This window comes from Nematolebias whitei, chromosome 6, assembly GCF_014905685.2.
Source record: "Nematolebias whitei isolate Nwh7 chromosome 6, NemWhi1, whole genome shotgun sequence".
In the NCBI taxonomy this organism is placed as follows: domain Eukaryota; kingdom Metazoa; phylum Chordata; class Actinopteri; order Cyprinodontiformes; family Rivulidae; genus Nematolebias; species Nematolebias whitei.
In genome coordinates this window covers 28,326,033-28,340,799 of record NC_056503.1, presented here as the reverse complement: position 1 = coordinate 28,340,799, position 14,767 = coordinate 28,326,033, and the positions used below count along the sequence as shown (strand labels likewise).

At 39.5% G+C, this 14,767-nt stretch overlaps 2 protein-coding genes across 2 annotated transcripts in view; one reads left to right on the top strand and one right to left on the bottom strand.

The window, feature by feature from the left end:
* Positions 1 to 4,479, bottom strand: part of si:ch211-235m3.5 (BICD family-like cargo adapter 1) — a 27,997-nt gene extending 23,518 nt beyond the window's left edge. Inside the window, exon 1 of the mRNA XM_037677495.1 lies at positions 4,222 to 4,479. Coding sequence (XP_037533423.1) covers positions 4,222 to 4,464 — 243 coding nt within the window. The 5' untranslated portion in view covers positions 4,465 to 4,479. The remainder of the gene's footprint in view (positions 1 to 4,221) is intronic.
* A 3,710-nt stretch (positions 4,480 to 8,189) lies between these two features.
* Positions 8,190 to 12,594, top strand: im:7138535 (uncharacterized protein LOC797998 homolog). The gene is made up of 8 exons (XM_037677789.1): positions 8,190 to 8,239; positions 8,525 to 8,631; positions 10,708 to 10,827; positions 10,915 to 11,171; positions 11,248 to 11,328; positions 11,407 to 11,523; positions 12,217 to 12,363; positions 12,439 to 12,594. Exons 1-8 carry the CDS (start codon positions 8,190 to 8,192, stop codon positions 12,592 to 12,594), a joined length of 1,035 nt encoding a protein of 344 aa, XP_037533717.1.
* The last annotated feature ends 2,173 nt before the right edge of the window (positions 12,595 to 14,767 follow it).

The window sequence follows — 14,767 nt, the reverse complement described above, 5'->3', positions numbered from 1 at the left end:
ACAGAACAACTGTGTCAACTCTTGAAACTGTGCCTGCAGTCAACCTACTTCACATATGGGGAGCAATATTATAGGCAGAAACATGGGTGTGCTATGGGGTCTCCAGTTTCTCCTATTGTTGCCAACCTGTACATGGAGGAGGTAGAAAAGAGAGCCTTGACGTCCTTTTCAGGGACACCACCAAGTCATTGGTTCAGGTATGTTGACGACACCTGGGTTAAAATCAAATCTCAGGAAGTCCAACATTTTACTGACCACATCAACTCTGTGGATAAATACATCAAGTTCACACGAGAAGATGAAAAAAATGGCAGGTTGGCTTTCTTGGACTGTGAGGTCTCTGTCTCTGATAGAGGACATTTGCAAACCGAGGTGTACCGCAAACCCACCCACACAGACCAGTATTTGCAGTTTGACTCCCATCACCCTTTGGAGCACAAGTTAGGAGTCATCAGGACTCTGTACCACAGAGCAGACAGCGTCCCCACTAGCTCAGGAGCCAGGCAGAAGGAGAAATCCCACATAAGACAGGCTCTAGAGCAATGTGGATATCCTAACTGGGCCTTCCTGAAAGCAGAGAAGAAACCCAAACAGGACTCCAGTCAGCCAACAGGTGAAAAGGAGGAACCCAGACCAGTGGTCATTCCGTATGTTGAGGGAGTATCAGAGAAACTGAGACGTTTATTTTCTAAACATAACGTCCCAGTGGCTTTTAAACCCCAAAATACATTACGGCAAAGACTGGTTCATCCCAAAGATCCAGTCCCCCGGCATAAACAGAGTAATGTTGTGTATGCTGTTCAGTGTCAGGAGGGCTGTGATCAGTCTTACATCGGGGAAACTAAACAGCCACTGGCCAAAAGGATGGCCCAGCACAGAAGATCAACATCATCAGGCCAGGACTCTGCGGTCTACACTCATCTCCAGGCCAGCGGTCACTCTTTCAGGGATGAAGATGTTCACATCCTGGACAGAGAGGAACGATGGTTTGAGAGAGCAGATGTCACAAAGGTGGAGGACTTCAAGCACTTGGGGTCCACTGTCCAGGAAAATGGGGAGTGTAGTAAAGGGGTCAAGAAGAGAGTCCAGGCAGGATGGAGTGGATGGAGAAAAGTTTCAGGAGCGATTTGTGACAAAAAGGTGTCAGCAAAGGTCAAAGAAAAGTTTACAAGACAGTGGTGAGATTCCTCCGGATGCAAGTAAACACTAAATCTGTCCGTGTCAACGCGGATCTTTTCCTGTAATTAACATAAGAAAAAAACTACGTTTTCCCCCACGTGTCCGTGTAAATGGAGCCTGAGTTTATTATAGCTCCTCGGACTGACAAAGTCTTTTGGATAATAGATGAAACGTTTAAACAATTTTTATTTTTTTTTTACTTTTTGCTTCTGTCCAGAGGACCTGAATTAACTTTGTTAGCTGTAACAGTAAACATCTTATCCACCATTCTTGTTTCACTTTAAGCTTCTTTCACACAAAATCTGTCCTGATCCTCTCTGTTAGGAAAGATGATCTGTACTTGTTCTGGTCCAGTTACAGCAGAACTCTGCACCTGGGCTGTACATTATATTGAAAATGTGTCACCATCAATATCTGAGTCTACAATATTGATTCTGCAATAAATCACAGACCTACGCAGAACGCCAGTGATTTATTTGGCATTTAGATAGATCCCCACAGTCCTAAAAGCTCACCGCTGGTTTAGAGGCATTTAGCTGAAACGCTAGCGCAGTGATGACAGCAGAGAGGAGGAGAGGGGAAAGTGTGACTTCATCATCACAATAATAAAACACAATTGCATGATTTCCTAACATTGTGCATCCCTAATCTGCACCAAAACCAGACAGTCCTCAGGCGTATTCGTCTTATCACAGTTTACGTGACTCTCAAAACAGATCACATTCAATCAGCAGTGATTATCTGAAGAGAAAGTCTGATTCCACACGGTTTGTTATTTAGTTGGCCACAGCCGCTCATGCGGTTTGGTTGTGTACTACATGAACAATTCTCTTCATCTGAACACCCAGTTCAGAGAAACATCTCCAGTAAATGCTGGAGTTTCACCAGAAAAATGTGTCCCGCAGGTCTAGACCGGGATGGACTTAAAAACAACAACAACAACAACAAAAAACATTTTTGTTTTGACACCAGCTGGAGAAAAATGCTTCTGCAGTCAACAAAACTAGAAGCTGCAGGTTTTTAACGTGGGGCTCAAAGTGAGCACTAACGGTTTGCATTTTTAAATAATAGTCATACATAAATGGCAGCACAGTGGCTCAGTGGTTAGCACTGTTGCCTCACAGCAAGACAATCCTGGGTTCAATCCCCAATTGGACCTGGGGTCTTTCTGTGTGGAGTTTGCATGTTCTTCTCGTGCTTGCGTGGGTTTTCTCCGGGTACGCCGGTTTCCTCCCACAGATGGAAAGCATGCATGTTAGGCTGCCTTCAGGCCCAGGCCTCCATTGCAAAAGAGATCTGTGATCTCAGTGGGATTTGCCTGGTTAAATAAAGGTTAAGAAATAATAATAAATAAATAAATAGTGCAGTAATCTGGTTTGTAGTTTATGGTTTTGCTGCTTCAAGGCTACAACAGAAATTTTGAGACCCTGATTGTCTTTGAAGTCTGTGGATAAGTAAAGCAAATAAACAAGCACAGAATCACCACAGCTACAGTATTATTGGCTTTTAATATGGTTTTACCTGTTTTAACATCTAAGAGACGAATAAATGTTGTGATGTTTTTTTTAATTAAATTTTGATTCTAGAAAACATCTCCCGACCCTAACTTTGGGAACTATTGTGCTAAACTGCACAATATTAGCAACTCTTTATGTTTTGCCTCATTTCATACAGGTGCATCTATAAAAATAGAACATCGTGAAAAAGTTCCCAGTTTTTTTGTTGGTCACTTCAGAAAGTGAAACTCGTATTACACAGATTGATTGCGCAATAATTCAAGCCTTCATTTCTTGTAATTTTCATGATACTGTCTTATAGATAATGAAAAAATATATATATGTCAGTGTCTCAGAAAATTTGAATATTACATTGCCAGGTTTTGGTACTTTTGTCAGTGCGGGCAGGAGCCAAGTCCTGCTGGAAAATTAAACCAGAATCTCCATAAAGCTCGTTAGCAGAAGGAAGCATGAAGTCTCTAAAATGTCCTGGTAGATGCTGCGCTGACTGTGGACAGTTCTTCTCCTCAGCCAGGTGAGATGCTTCTCACGTCGTCTCTGGTTCAGGAGCGGTTTGACTTGAATAGTAAACAGACTGTACTTATGTAGCACTTTCTATCTAATCAAGATACTCAAAGCTCTTTACAACACAATCTGTGTCCTCATTGACCTCCACACACATTCATGCAGCACTCTACTACAGCTCCACAAATCTAATCTGACTCTGTAGAGACTAATCAGAGCTTTTTCACATTCATACACCGATGGGACACACATCAGAGGAAGTGAGGGGTTCAGAGTCTTGCCCAGGGACGCTTCAACATGTGACTGCTGGTAGAATCGAGATGTTGCCTCTCAGTGAGAAGGTCGCAGGATCAAATCCCAGACTGTCTGGGTGGAGTTTGCATGTTCTCTCCGTGCATACGTGGGTTTTCTCCTCTGGTTTTCTCCCACAGACCAAAAACATGCATGTTAGACTGATTGGTGACTCTAAATTGTCCCTATGAGTGAGAGAGTGAATGGTTGTCTCCATGTGTCCCTGTGATGGACAGGGAGACCTGTCCAGGATGTCCCTCGCATCTTACACAGTGATGGTTGGACATGGGAACCACCAGTGACACAAAAAGGAAGTGGGTTAAGATAATGAATGGAAGGATGGCTTGATGAGTTTCACTTTCTGAAATGATTTATTCGTTCTTCATGACATTCTAATTCTTTAGATGCTTTAAAAATTCCTGAGAACTGAAGCATCATTTGGACATTTAACAAATATAATTTTGTCTTGTGCTGAAATAAACTTAAACCGCCTGATCGGACCGGTTCGTGGTCATTTATTACATTATTTATATCGTTTTTAACCTCCTCATAGAACATCCCTCGGTCCAACATCCTGTTTAAAACCAACAAAGCCCATGTTTAAAAAGTTGTTTTCCCATCACCGCCCAGCTCCAACACAAACGGGACGTTCTCCTAAACGTGCCCTCTTCTTTCACACAGTCAACTTGCTCCGGTCTTGGTTTTTAGATGTTAGCAGCTTGTTTCTTACCTCCAGCCTGTCTGCGTACTGCTCGTGGATCTTGTCGCTCTGCTCCTTAAGCTGACGGTTTTCCAGGAGCAGCGCGTTTCCCAGCTGCGCTGCCAAAATAACCTCTTCCTCCTTTTGTTTGAGAGCAGCCAGGAGTTCAGAGGGGTCCTGGTAATCTGTCATTTCCTCCGCTCCGTAGAAGTAGAAGTCCTCCTCCAAGCCCATGCTCTTGGACTTGAAGCTCCACTCGTGCAGACGATCCATTTCTGATAATAACTAACCGAGACGAGTTAGGACGGAGACGCACAGACGCGCCATTTACGCGCGTCCTTCCATGACACCCGAGCGGGTCAGAATGAGGACGAGAGTCCAACTGTCCCTGTAAGCAGGCTGAACCCTCCCTCTCTGTCTCCATAGTTTTGTCTCTGAGTGGGAGTTGACTTCAATCACCTGAGAGACAACCTGCAGTGTGGCGCACCTGTCCTCATCCGGGGATGAGCGCTGCGTCATCCCGGAAACGTTCCACAGATTACACCTGAGACCAGCTGCGATACAACACGTTGTTTCTGTTTTCTGCCGGTTTGTTTCCCACCACAGTGGACCCACAGGAGCTGCAGGAAGTCTCCACGGAAATGTGCGATGAGAATGATGCTTCATGAAGACAAGAGCAGACATCCGGGTGTTTTTATATGTTTTATTTTTGTCTAAACCCTGTTGTTGTTGTTTTACTCTAAATACTTCTGCAGACTGCTATTTTATCAGCTCATTCAGGAAAGTTATGGCTTTTGTTTTTGTAACTTGAACTTTTCAATATAATTACGAAACATATTGAATCTATTCAGTTCTTTTAAAACCATTTTTCTCTTTGAAATCTGCTTCAGCATTCTGCTTTTGTCTCTGTCTGCTACTTCTAGCTTTTAGCTAACCTTTTAATAGGCTAATGCTTGCGAAATTTTTAGCATAAACGAGTTTTGTTTTGTATTTTTACTTTTAAAGTTTTTGTTGCCATATTCGTCAGTCACCACGAGGGGGCGCTGCAGCCCCGGTAGCGCCTTTCTGAGCTAGTGGACAACACAAATAAAAATAATTAACGGAGGAAATTAATTTCTGAATAAATGAACACTGAACATATAAAATGTATTTCTATGCATCGTAAGTTTATTTTTATTTATTTACTTTTATTTAGACAGGTAACCCAGTGGTGTAGTCTACATTTTTGTAGTGGGTATGTGCTTATAAACCAAAGTACACCAGTTAGAACAAAGTAATGGTTCATTTATTTTGATTTTTAAGCATATTGCACATTTCAAAATTTCTCTGATGCTTTCATTTGAATAAATGTACAACAAACTTTGCACAACTGTTGGCTTTGTATTAAAAACATAGAATTTATAAAACATTATCAAAGCAAAACATGTTCAAGTAGTAAGTACAGAAGTATTAATTATACAAAAAACAGGCTGAACCAACTCAATTTGTCTACAAAATGTTCCAAATGTGTTGGCAATGATAAAAGCCCATTCATGATTGCCAATGATACACGACATGGGCTCGTATCATTGGGCACTTTAAGTGGGTATACTGAAATTCCCGTTTTTCTAGTGGGTGTACTCTATATACCCACATATCACATAGACTACACCACTGAGGTAACCTCATTTACAACCTGTATCACAGACACATACAATTACTTACATAATAAACCATGTGACTGCCATAAAACATCTTGATGGTTACAAAGGAGCAGAGTTTAACAAAGCCTAAAACCAAGAACAGGTATTCTCAGTTTTCTTTCAAATATATTTAAAATGTCCCAGCGGAGTCAAACTGGAGTTTCAGATCTTGTTTTTTTTTTCAACATTATTAACTTAAAAAAAGGTTTAGCCATTCATAGTTAGAAGTTAACTTATTACATATTTTAAATGCCTTTGGTCGCTTTATTTCTTAACTTTGTATTATCCATTCTCAGTAATATTAGAACAATTACTGTGTTATTTTGTTTTTTGTCAGCTAGTCTGCTGTGGAAAGTGTTTGACTGCCACAGAGGAGGAGTGTGCCTGCTTTGTCCAGACGCTCTCCAGAGGTTAAAGGTCACCCACCACAAGGTTTCATGGAGCTGGCAGCATAGTCTGGGGAATAAGAGACGGAGCATCCTGACGCATGGCGAGGCTTTGTAGTCAGTTTCTGTACATATGGCAGCACAAACCAGCAAACATGAAGCGCTGTACGTCAGAGCTTAGCACGCCTCGCTGCCATTGTCCTCATTGTGTGACACCACTGATCACCTGCTGTGAAGGACTACAGAGCTCAAAGCACTTGAGTTCACACATGTGAGCAAGAGAGGATGGAGGTGTCTCATCAAACTTCAAGTCTCAATATAAATTTGGACTACAATTACAACTCTCCACTTTAACGCCATCTCACTTATGATGAAAAGTGTTTTTCATGTGATCAGCTGCAGGAAAAGAGGAAATGATCTAGATTCAAAAAGAACTGGCAATCATCAAATCCTCTATGCATCTTGCATCATTTGACACCCATCAGTATTTACATTAGTTACTGAATAATTAGCTGCATCAGTAACAGATATAATGATGATGAGTTACAAAAACGCAGATTTATTGGCATATGGATATGTTCAGAGCTGATCAGAGAGATGGTAATGAATTATTAATCCCACAGTCAGGTCCAATAAAAACATTCAGAGTTCACGTTCAGCTGTAAGACTTGTTTTTTTCAGTATAATTTTTAATTTCATTACACTGATCAAATTTAATAATCTGTTTCACAGCATGATATGCATATATGTTTGACTCCTATTTTGCATACATTGTCACATGAACAGTGTCTGCCACTGCACAGATTATTAAAACAAGAAGTGGATTTGCAAAGTACTCATTTAGGTAATAAAATAAACTTTTTTATTATTTTTATTAAACCTTTATTTAACCAGATAAAAACCCATTGAGATCAAGACCTCTTTCACATGGGTGACCTGGCCAAGCACAGCTTTATAATGTTGAGTAGCTCCTAAAATTGGTGTATGTAGTAGTTTATGGTATTGGATTAGTATTTTAATGTTAGATAAAGAGAAATGATTATAGCAGTTTTAAACTACTTGTCTAAAAATACATTTATAATTTGTTTTGGAAATCCTCCCATGTTTCAAAAGCTAATAAAATCAAATTGAAGGCAATATATATATATATATTTTAAATACTGTATATGTTAAATGCAGTAGTTTAAAACTAATATTAAGCAAAACATTGAAAGACTCGACTAAATCAGCTTAAATTGACTCCGTTTTACAACTTTCAACACTGCAAGTAACTTCAGTAAGTAAACATCTGCAATGAAATATGTTTAAATTAGTCTATTTAAACCAATCACAGTCCTCTACTGACAAGCTAATTAAAAAAAAACCCATTGTTTAATCGTATACACAACTTCAGGTTTGCCTAAAACAATTTTTTTTGTTATAAATTATGAGTTTATGTTTCTATATTTTTTAGTATTAGAAAAAAATCAAAAACTAATTATTCCAGAAAAATGTTTTGCTCTACAAACAAAATGTTCTTTGCGCTGCAAAATGGATTCATAATAAAAATAAATCACAATTAGTCAGCTTGTCATTGGTTTAAAATGTGTTTTACTTGTTCAGTCAACCTTTATTTATGCAGGTTAGTCTCACTGAGTCACGACGAGGATTCATTTACATCATGATGGTGTGCATTGTGTAAAGTCTGTTTTGTTTAGGTGTGAAAGCATCTAACAAAATTCGTAGTATTTATTTTATCACATTATTTCTCAAATAGTTTAGCTTTTTTAAGTTATTTACCTGAAATGTTCCTGTTTCATTGCGGATGGCCGGTATGTGCGCACTCCGACCAGCAGAGGGCGACACGTGTCCACACAACCTGTTAAACAGGAAGCAGACTGTAAACAAACCAGAACTTTTCCTGTTTATAGACGCTTGTGTACATGAAATGATGTCAATGGAGACGAGTTTGGGGACAATTTCAGCTATTAAAGCTCTGGGGTAAATAATATTCATATTTTTTCGTCTATTTTGCTGCGTAGCGACTTGTCTTGCGTTGTTGTTTCGACAACTCGTGTTAAATTACGTACTTAATTTTAAACTAGTCGTAACTTCGCCTCGTGAGTTCCACACTTTGTGTTGACGTACTTGTCATCATTCTTTGTTAAAATAAGGTATTTCTTGTAAATGAGCCCCCGAGGCACAATGGGATTAACCTGTATAAATAAAGGTTGAATGAGTGAGAAAAATAAAAGAATTCACCTGTCGTGTCCACTTCCTGTCCAGGTACCCGGGCGGCTCGTGCCTCTCGCGCTGCGGCTGTGATGAGCTCCCCTGTCCGCTGCTCACCTGGCTGTCGGCGGAGCTCAGGGCTCTGTGTCCGGAGCTTCAAGGTGAGACAGACCACAGCTGTGCGGTTACAATGTCACATTCTGGCGTTTACATCGTAAAGTAACTGCCTGAACCAGAGACAAAGTCAGAAGCTTCTTACCTGGGGACCTTCAGAAAACCCAGTGGACCAACAGTAGCAGATGACAAACCATCACTGACTGTGGAAACCACACTGGACTTCAAGCAACGTGGATTCTGGGCCTCTCCACACTTCCTCCAGACTGGGACCTTGGTTTCCAAAGGAAATGCTAACTTTACTTTAATTTGAAAAGAAGACATTGGACCACTGAGCAACAGACCAGTTCTTTTTCTCCTCAGCCAGGTAAGAAAGAAAAGCTTTGCAGAGAGTGGTGAAGGCTGCACAGAAGTCTATTGGAGTCAGTCTCCTCATCATCACAAACATCTACACCTCCAGATGTAGGAAGAGGGCCACCTGCATCATGAAGGACCCCACTCATCCAGTACGCACACTTTTTGCCCTGCTCCCTTCAAGCAGGAGGTTGAGGAGCATTAAGTGTAGAACCACTAGACTTAGGAACAGCTTCTACCCTGAGGCTGTTAGACTCATGAATCTCTAACCATAATAATCACTGTGTGGGGAAAAAAAAATCATTTTGCTGATCTGTTTCATGCTGTGTTCATTCGTACTCATCTGCTCACACAGCCTCATGCTCAGCATATTGTTTTTATGCTATTAGTGCTTAGTGTATTTTTAGTTTAACATTTTTCTTAGTTCATATCTTAGATCTTATTACTGTTTTTCTTTTACATTTTATACTTTTGTTGGATGTATCTGGGACCCTGTGTACACAATTTCGTTCCACCACATGTACAATATGTGGTGTGTACGACAAATACACCCTGACTCTGAAGACAATGAGTACATTTTTTAAATAGAAATGAGTAAATGAGGCTCAGTGGGATTAACCTGTATAAATAAAGGTTGAATGGAGAAAAAAAAAAGACACTTCTGACGTTGTCTCTGGTTCAGGAGTGACTTCACTTGAGGAATGAGACAATTGTAGCTCATGTCTAGGATTCGTCTACATACTGTAAGTACACAGTGTGCATGAGTTTCCAATATGGAACTTTTATCACAATATTCTAATTTTCTGAGACACTGAATTTTGTTTTTTCATTATCTGTAAGCCATAATCATCAAAATTACCAAAAGTAAAGGCTTGAAATATCAAAGTTCATGCTCAATGATCCAGGTATAAAAATCTAAGAAAGTTAAGTCAGGTCCACTGGACAGTTTCTGTGGTCCACTATGTGAGTGTGCTACTTATGGGACTGAGTTTGTTGTGGCTTCTTGGACTGATGAAGTCCTTTGGATGAAAGATGAAATGTTTCAACACAAAGAAACCGTCCAGAGGACCTGACTTAACTTTGTTGGAAAGCCTTGAAATATTTCACTCTCTGTGTAATGAATCTAGAAATAAATGAGTTGGGTTTTTTTTAGCTGTACTTCTATATGCAAAAGTAAAGTTGTGTTAGAATCTGTTCATGTCAATAATATTTGAATTCTCTGACAAATATTTTAGACTTATAAAGGTTTGAAAATGTAATCAAATCTACAGTAAACGAAACGGTGTGCAGGAGGAGTTCTTGGGTTTTTGGTTGGATCACAGTTGTAATAAAATGTAGCACGTGCTTTCCTGTATAAAGTACATTTTTTAAACAAGAATTTCATACCAATTTCTTGTATACAAATTATTTTTAACAGTTTAAAATTTGGAGGTAATGGTAGTGAACTTTTTGTCCCCTCTCACCTACAGAAATCAGTTTGACTCGAGTTGCATCCTGCAAAATTTATCTTCAGTCACCTCCACATGAGTACCACAGTGACACTCGAGCTTCTTTTTCATTTTTGCACCTTTTTTTTAATTAACAGACAGCAATATCTGCATTTTGTGGACAAAGCATGAAAACTTATTCCAGCTCAGTTTGAACATGCATTATATTTTATGATTTTCTTAACTACCATAATTTGTTGCATTCATTTTAGCAACAAAACAACTTCATTTGAAATCCTTCCTTTAAGCAACGTCTTCCTTGTGCTTCATATTTATACTCAGATGTCTCGGGTACGGTGTTGTTGGTGGAAGAGCTGAGAAACTTACTGTCAAACATGTTCTGTCCACTCACTGTTATGAGCTCTGATGTGCTGGAACCGCTCGTCCTCCGCAACATCACAGGTGAGAAGTGGAATCACCGTGTTGTTGTTTTAACACAATAGTTTGGATTTGCACCTTTATCGTGAGCGTGTCGCAACATTTCTACAGAGTTCCTTGTGTCAGAGTTGCTCGCGGCTCACGTCATCAAGAACAAAGGTTTGCACCCAGAGGAGAGTTCGACAGGAGAGGAGCCTGTGAAGGAGCAGCGAGCGGAGGGTCAGCGCTGTGAGGTTTGTCGGGAGGACGAACGCGGCGACGCTGACGAGTCGGACAAACAAAAGGCGGAGATGCAGGCAGAGTGGATATTACTGCTGCGTTCACTCCATTTGGACGCCTCTTCTCAGTTTGGAGATGTGCAGACTGAGGTGAGCATCATACGAAGATACTGTGTAAACCGTCTTAACGAACTAAGAGTTAAAACGTTTAACCTTCTTAATTCAGGTGAAGTCGAGGATCGATCGTCTACCAGGTGGAGACATGAAGAACCCTCTTCTCGCCACCAGCCTCAGCTCAGACCAGTGGGTAAGTTCCCCCGTCAGATTACAGCACTCAAAACTCTTTCTGTTGTGAACGTTTACGTTTTCCCTTCGTGTCTCTTAGGTGGAAGTGAAAAAGTTGAACCGGATTATGTTAGAGGACTATGGGTGTCGGCGACAGATGATGATCAAGCGCTTCCAGGTCACGCTCGAGTCGTTTGCGTGGGGAGAAAAGCAAAAGGTACTTGTGTTAAACTCATTCAGCCCATGTCAAAGCTAAGGCAAATCCTTACGTTTGAAATTGGGAAAAGAGCTTATTCTTTAGCTGAAGCATAGCAGCAGAGTTAATTGTAAAATAAAATAAAAAATTCAAATAAATTCTGGTGAATATAATTATTCTTCATCTGATACTGTAACACCCAGCTTTTCAGTAAAACGCTAAAGCTAAAGTTGCTCCAAACTGAAGCTGGACTCTGGCTTCAGAGCTAACGTTAGAGATGATGTGATGCAGCACCACCCTGTGGTTACAACCCAACATTACACTGAACGTGTCAGAATAACCTGCGTCAGCTGCTGTTCAGGCATCCAGATGTGAGCACATAAAGGTAAATGTCAGCTGCTTCAACTGTGTGGAGGTTTATTAGGCTTATTACAGCACCTTATTGCTGGAAAATATATTCTTATTTAATGTTTTTACAGCAATGAGCAGTGGTTTTACCTAACCAATTAGTTTAAAATCTCTCTTATGTGTTCAGCTGAGTTTAACTCCACGGACAGGTAAAATTGTTTCAGCTGATTTTTTAAATTTATTTATTACAATTTTCAGGTTTTAAAGCAGTTCTGATGCCTTCATTAAAATGAAGGAGGTCTCATCCTGGAACAGAGGCTTCTTAATGTTAGAATGAAACCATCCTTGCTGTTTTCTAATGTACAGGAGCGCAGAGCAGCATTGGCCTCGGTGCCTCCTCTTGTATCCCTTGCTGGAGGCTTCCAAATATCTTTGTCTCATCTGCTGGCTGCCAGAGAAGATCAGTCCTTCATTGAACCAATCAAAGCTGGAAAGAGCACCCCGGTCTACAAGGTACAACCTTCAGCATGTATTTATAAACAAATATGTCTATTTTTATTTATTTCTAATTGTTATTGATCTCATTAGACGTTAATGGGGTGCGTACCAGACAGAGGAGGACGGCCGGGAGAGATTGAGCCTCCTATGCCATTGTGGGAAGAACGAAGAGCTCATGGAAACAGAGGAGGAAGAGGAGGTGGACGCCATCAGATGCATAGGAAGAAGAAAGGGAAGAAGGAGTAGGCTTTACTAAATAGTTTGATAACTTAATTATACTTTTTAAATACATTTGTTTTGTAAAATAAAATTATAGAAAGCTGCTTATGATATAATTTCTAATTATGCATTTATGTATAGTTTGTAATTTCATGTACTTACTGACTCCATATGTTTCTTAAGTACTGTAAAGCTTGTAATTGTTGTCATGTACTGGTGTGTGTGAGGCCAGAAATTTATGTAAAATTTTTGTTCATATGGAAAAACAAATGCAACAAATGCAAGTGCTGGGATTTGATGTTTGAAGATAGGTTTGATCATAAATAAAACGGTGCCAAACATTTATACTGATTTTGTGAAACATTATTTTCACTTTTACAAGAGCTGAGACTTCTCAATCACTGTAATATTTATATTCTTAGTGGAGCAGTATAGAAATATACCCGGCTAGGGAAATGTCACTTCCTGTTAGATAAGTGGGCGGAGTATAAAAGGAGGCAGCAATGCCTGTTCTGGCACTTGGTTTCCTTTTTCTGCTCCCACTACGTGGCTCACAACCCGTGCGGGGTTTGGTTGTGGCTGAGCAGCAGATCGTGCAGAACGTTTCAGCACAAGAAAAGAAACTGTCCAGATGACCTGACTGAAAAATATTGGATTGTATACCTGGATTATTGAGCATGGACTTTAATTTCAAGCAGTTTGACACGACTGTCAACAAGGAAGAGGGCCAGCAATGGAGGAGGGGGCGTGCCAAAGACACCATCTTAGCACCAACATAACTGGTTTGTTCCACTTTGGTGTAAGCTGTTGGGGGAAGAATCAGTTTTGTGTCGTGTGTTTCCTTGACTGATGAAGCCTTCTGTATCTAAGGCGAAACGTTTCAGCACAAAAAAAAGAAATTGTCCAGATGACCTGACTGAAAAATATTGGATTACCAAACTAATGTTTCCACTTCAATAAAAAAAGATGAAAAATCTAGTTCGACATATTTGTCAGATATGTTTACTTCACAAGCTGTTGAAAATGAGCTGTAGTACTTTCTGAACTCATTAACTCAGTTTCAGTATTGGAAGAAAAAAAAAAGGTACCTGAGGATGACTTTAATAAAATTTGCAAGGATTTTCATTGTTTAGCACTTAAATGAGCCAAATTAAGCTTCCAAAAATAGCCTGCTCAGATTATTTCAAGATTATTTAATACGCTTAAAAACTAGAATTTAGAAGGGAACAGCCCAAACAAATAAATGCCTTAAAAATGTGTCTGTAATTCTTGTTTTTTATTTAAAAAAAAAAAAAAGGTTAAAAATAAGTTAATAATAAAGGTTTTGTCTTGAATATCCTGATGCACGCTCAATAATCCAGGTAGAAAAGTATAAAAATGTTAATCAGGTCCTCTGGACGTTCCAAAAAAAAAAAGTAGAAAGTTTCGTCTTTCATCCAAAAAGACTTCTTCAGCTCTTTAGACTGAAGAAGTCTTTTGGATGAAAGACGAAACGTTTCTACAATTTTTTTGTTTTTGTTTTTTGAACATCTAGAGGACCTGACTTAACATTTTTAGAGTTTTGTGTTGGAACTTTTTGGAATAAATAAAGGTTAAAAATTGTGGTTAAAAAAAATCACATTTAGGAGTTGATGTGGCTAGTGCCAGATCGTGTTCAAGACAGCTGAGACGGTCACCTTAGTTCAAAAGATTTATTTGACAAAGGGTTACAAGTATTCAGAGAACATATAATCAAAAGAACGCTGTATGCATACAGGAGCATTTACTGAACCAACCTGATCAGATGAGTTCTCCCAAGCAATGCTCTCGCCCCCCTGTTGTTTCTGGTTTTTTATCAAAGTTTGAGAAGGCTAGTTTTCTGATTGGTTTAGACCCTAGGTTGTTATGGATACGGTGCTCTTCTGCTCTGTCAAGGACATTAATGTCCACATTCCACAGATAAGAAGTTTTATGGCTCACTGAAATCAGTTTTGTTTGGTTCTGTTTGTTTCAAGTTAACTTGATTATACCTTATTGATACCAAATGATTTGTGTTAAAATTGTTTCTTTCTAGGAATAATTAATAACTATTAATTATTAACTAACTCATGTTTATGTGTTCTTAATTGATAAATCATATTATAATTGTGTTTCAGTTCAGTTGAAGCCACCCTGCCCCCATCTTGCTTAGTCTAACATTTGGTAATATTCTCTTGTAATT

Bases quoted from the DNA above. Each gene is read 5' to 3' on its own strand.
- im:7138535 (XM_037677789.1), top strand. From the start codon at position 8,190: ATGTCAATGGAGACGAGTTTGGGGACAATTTCAGCTATTAAAGCTCTG. The intron at 8,632-10,707 runs GTGAGACAGACC...ATTTATACTCAG, and splicing joins TCTGTGTCCGGAGCTTCAAG to ATGTCTCGGGTACGGTGTTG. The intron at 11,524-12,216 runs GTACTTGTGTTA...TCTAATGTACAG, and splicing joins CGTGGGGAGAAAAGCAAAAG to GAGCGCAGAGCAGCATTGGC.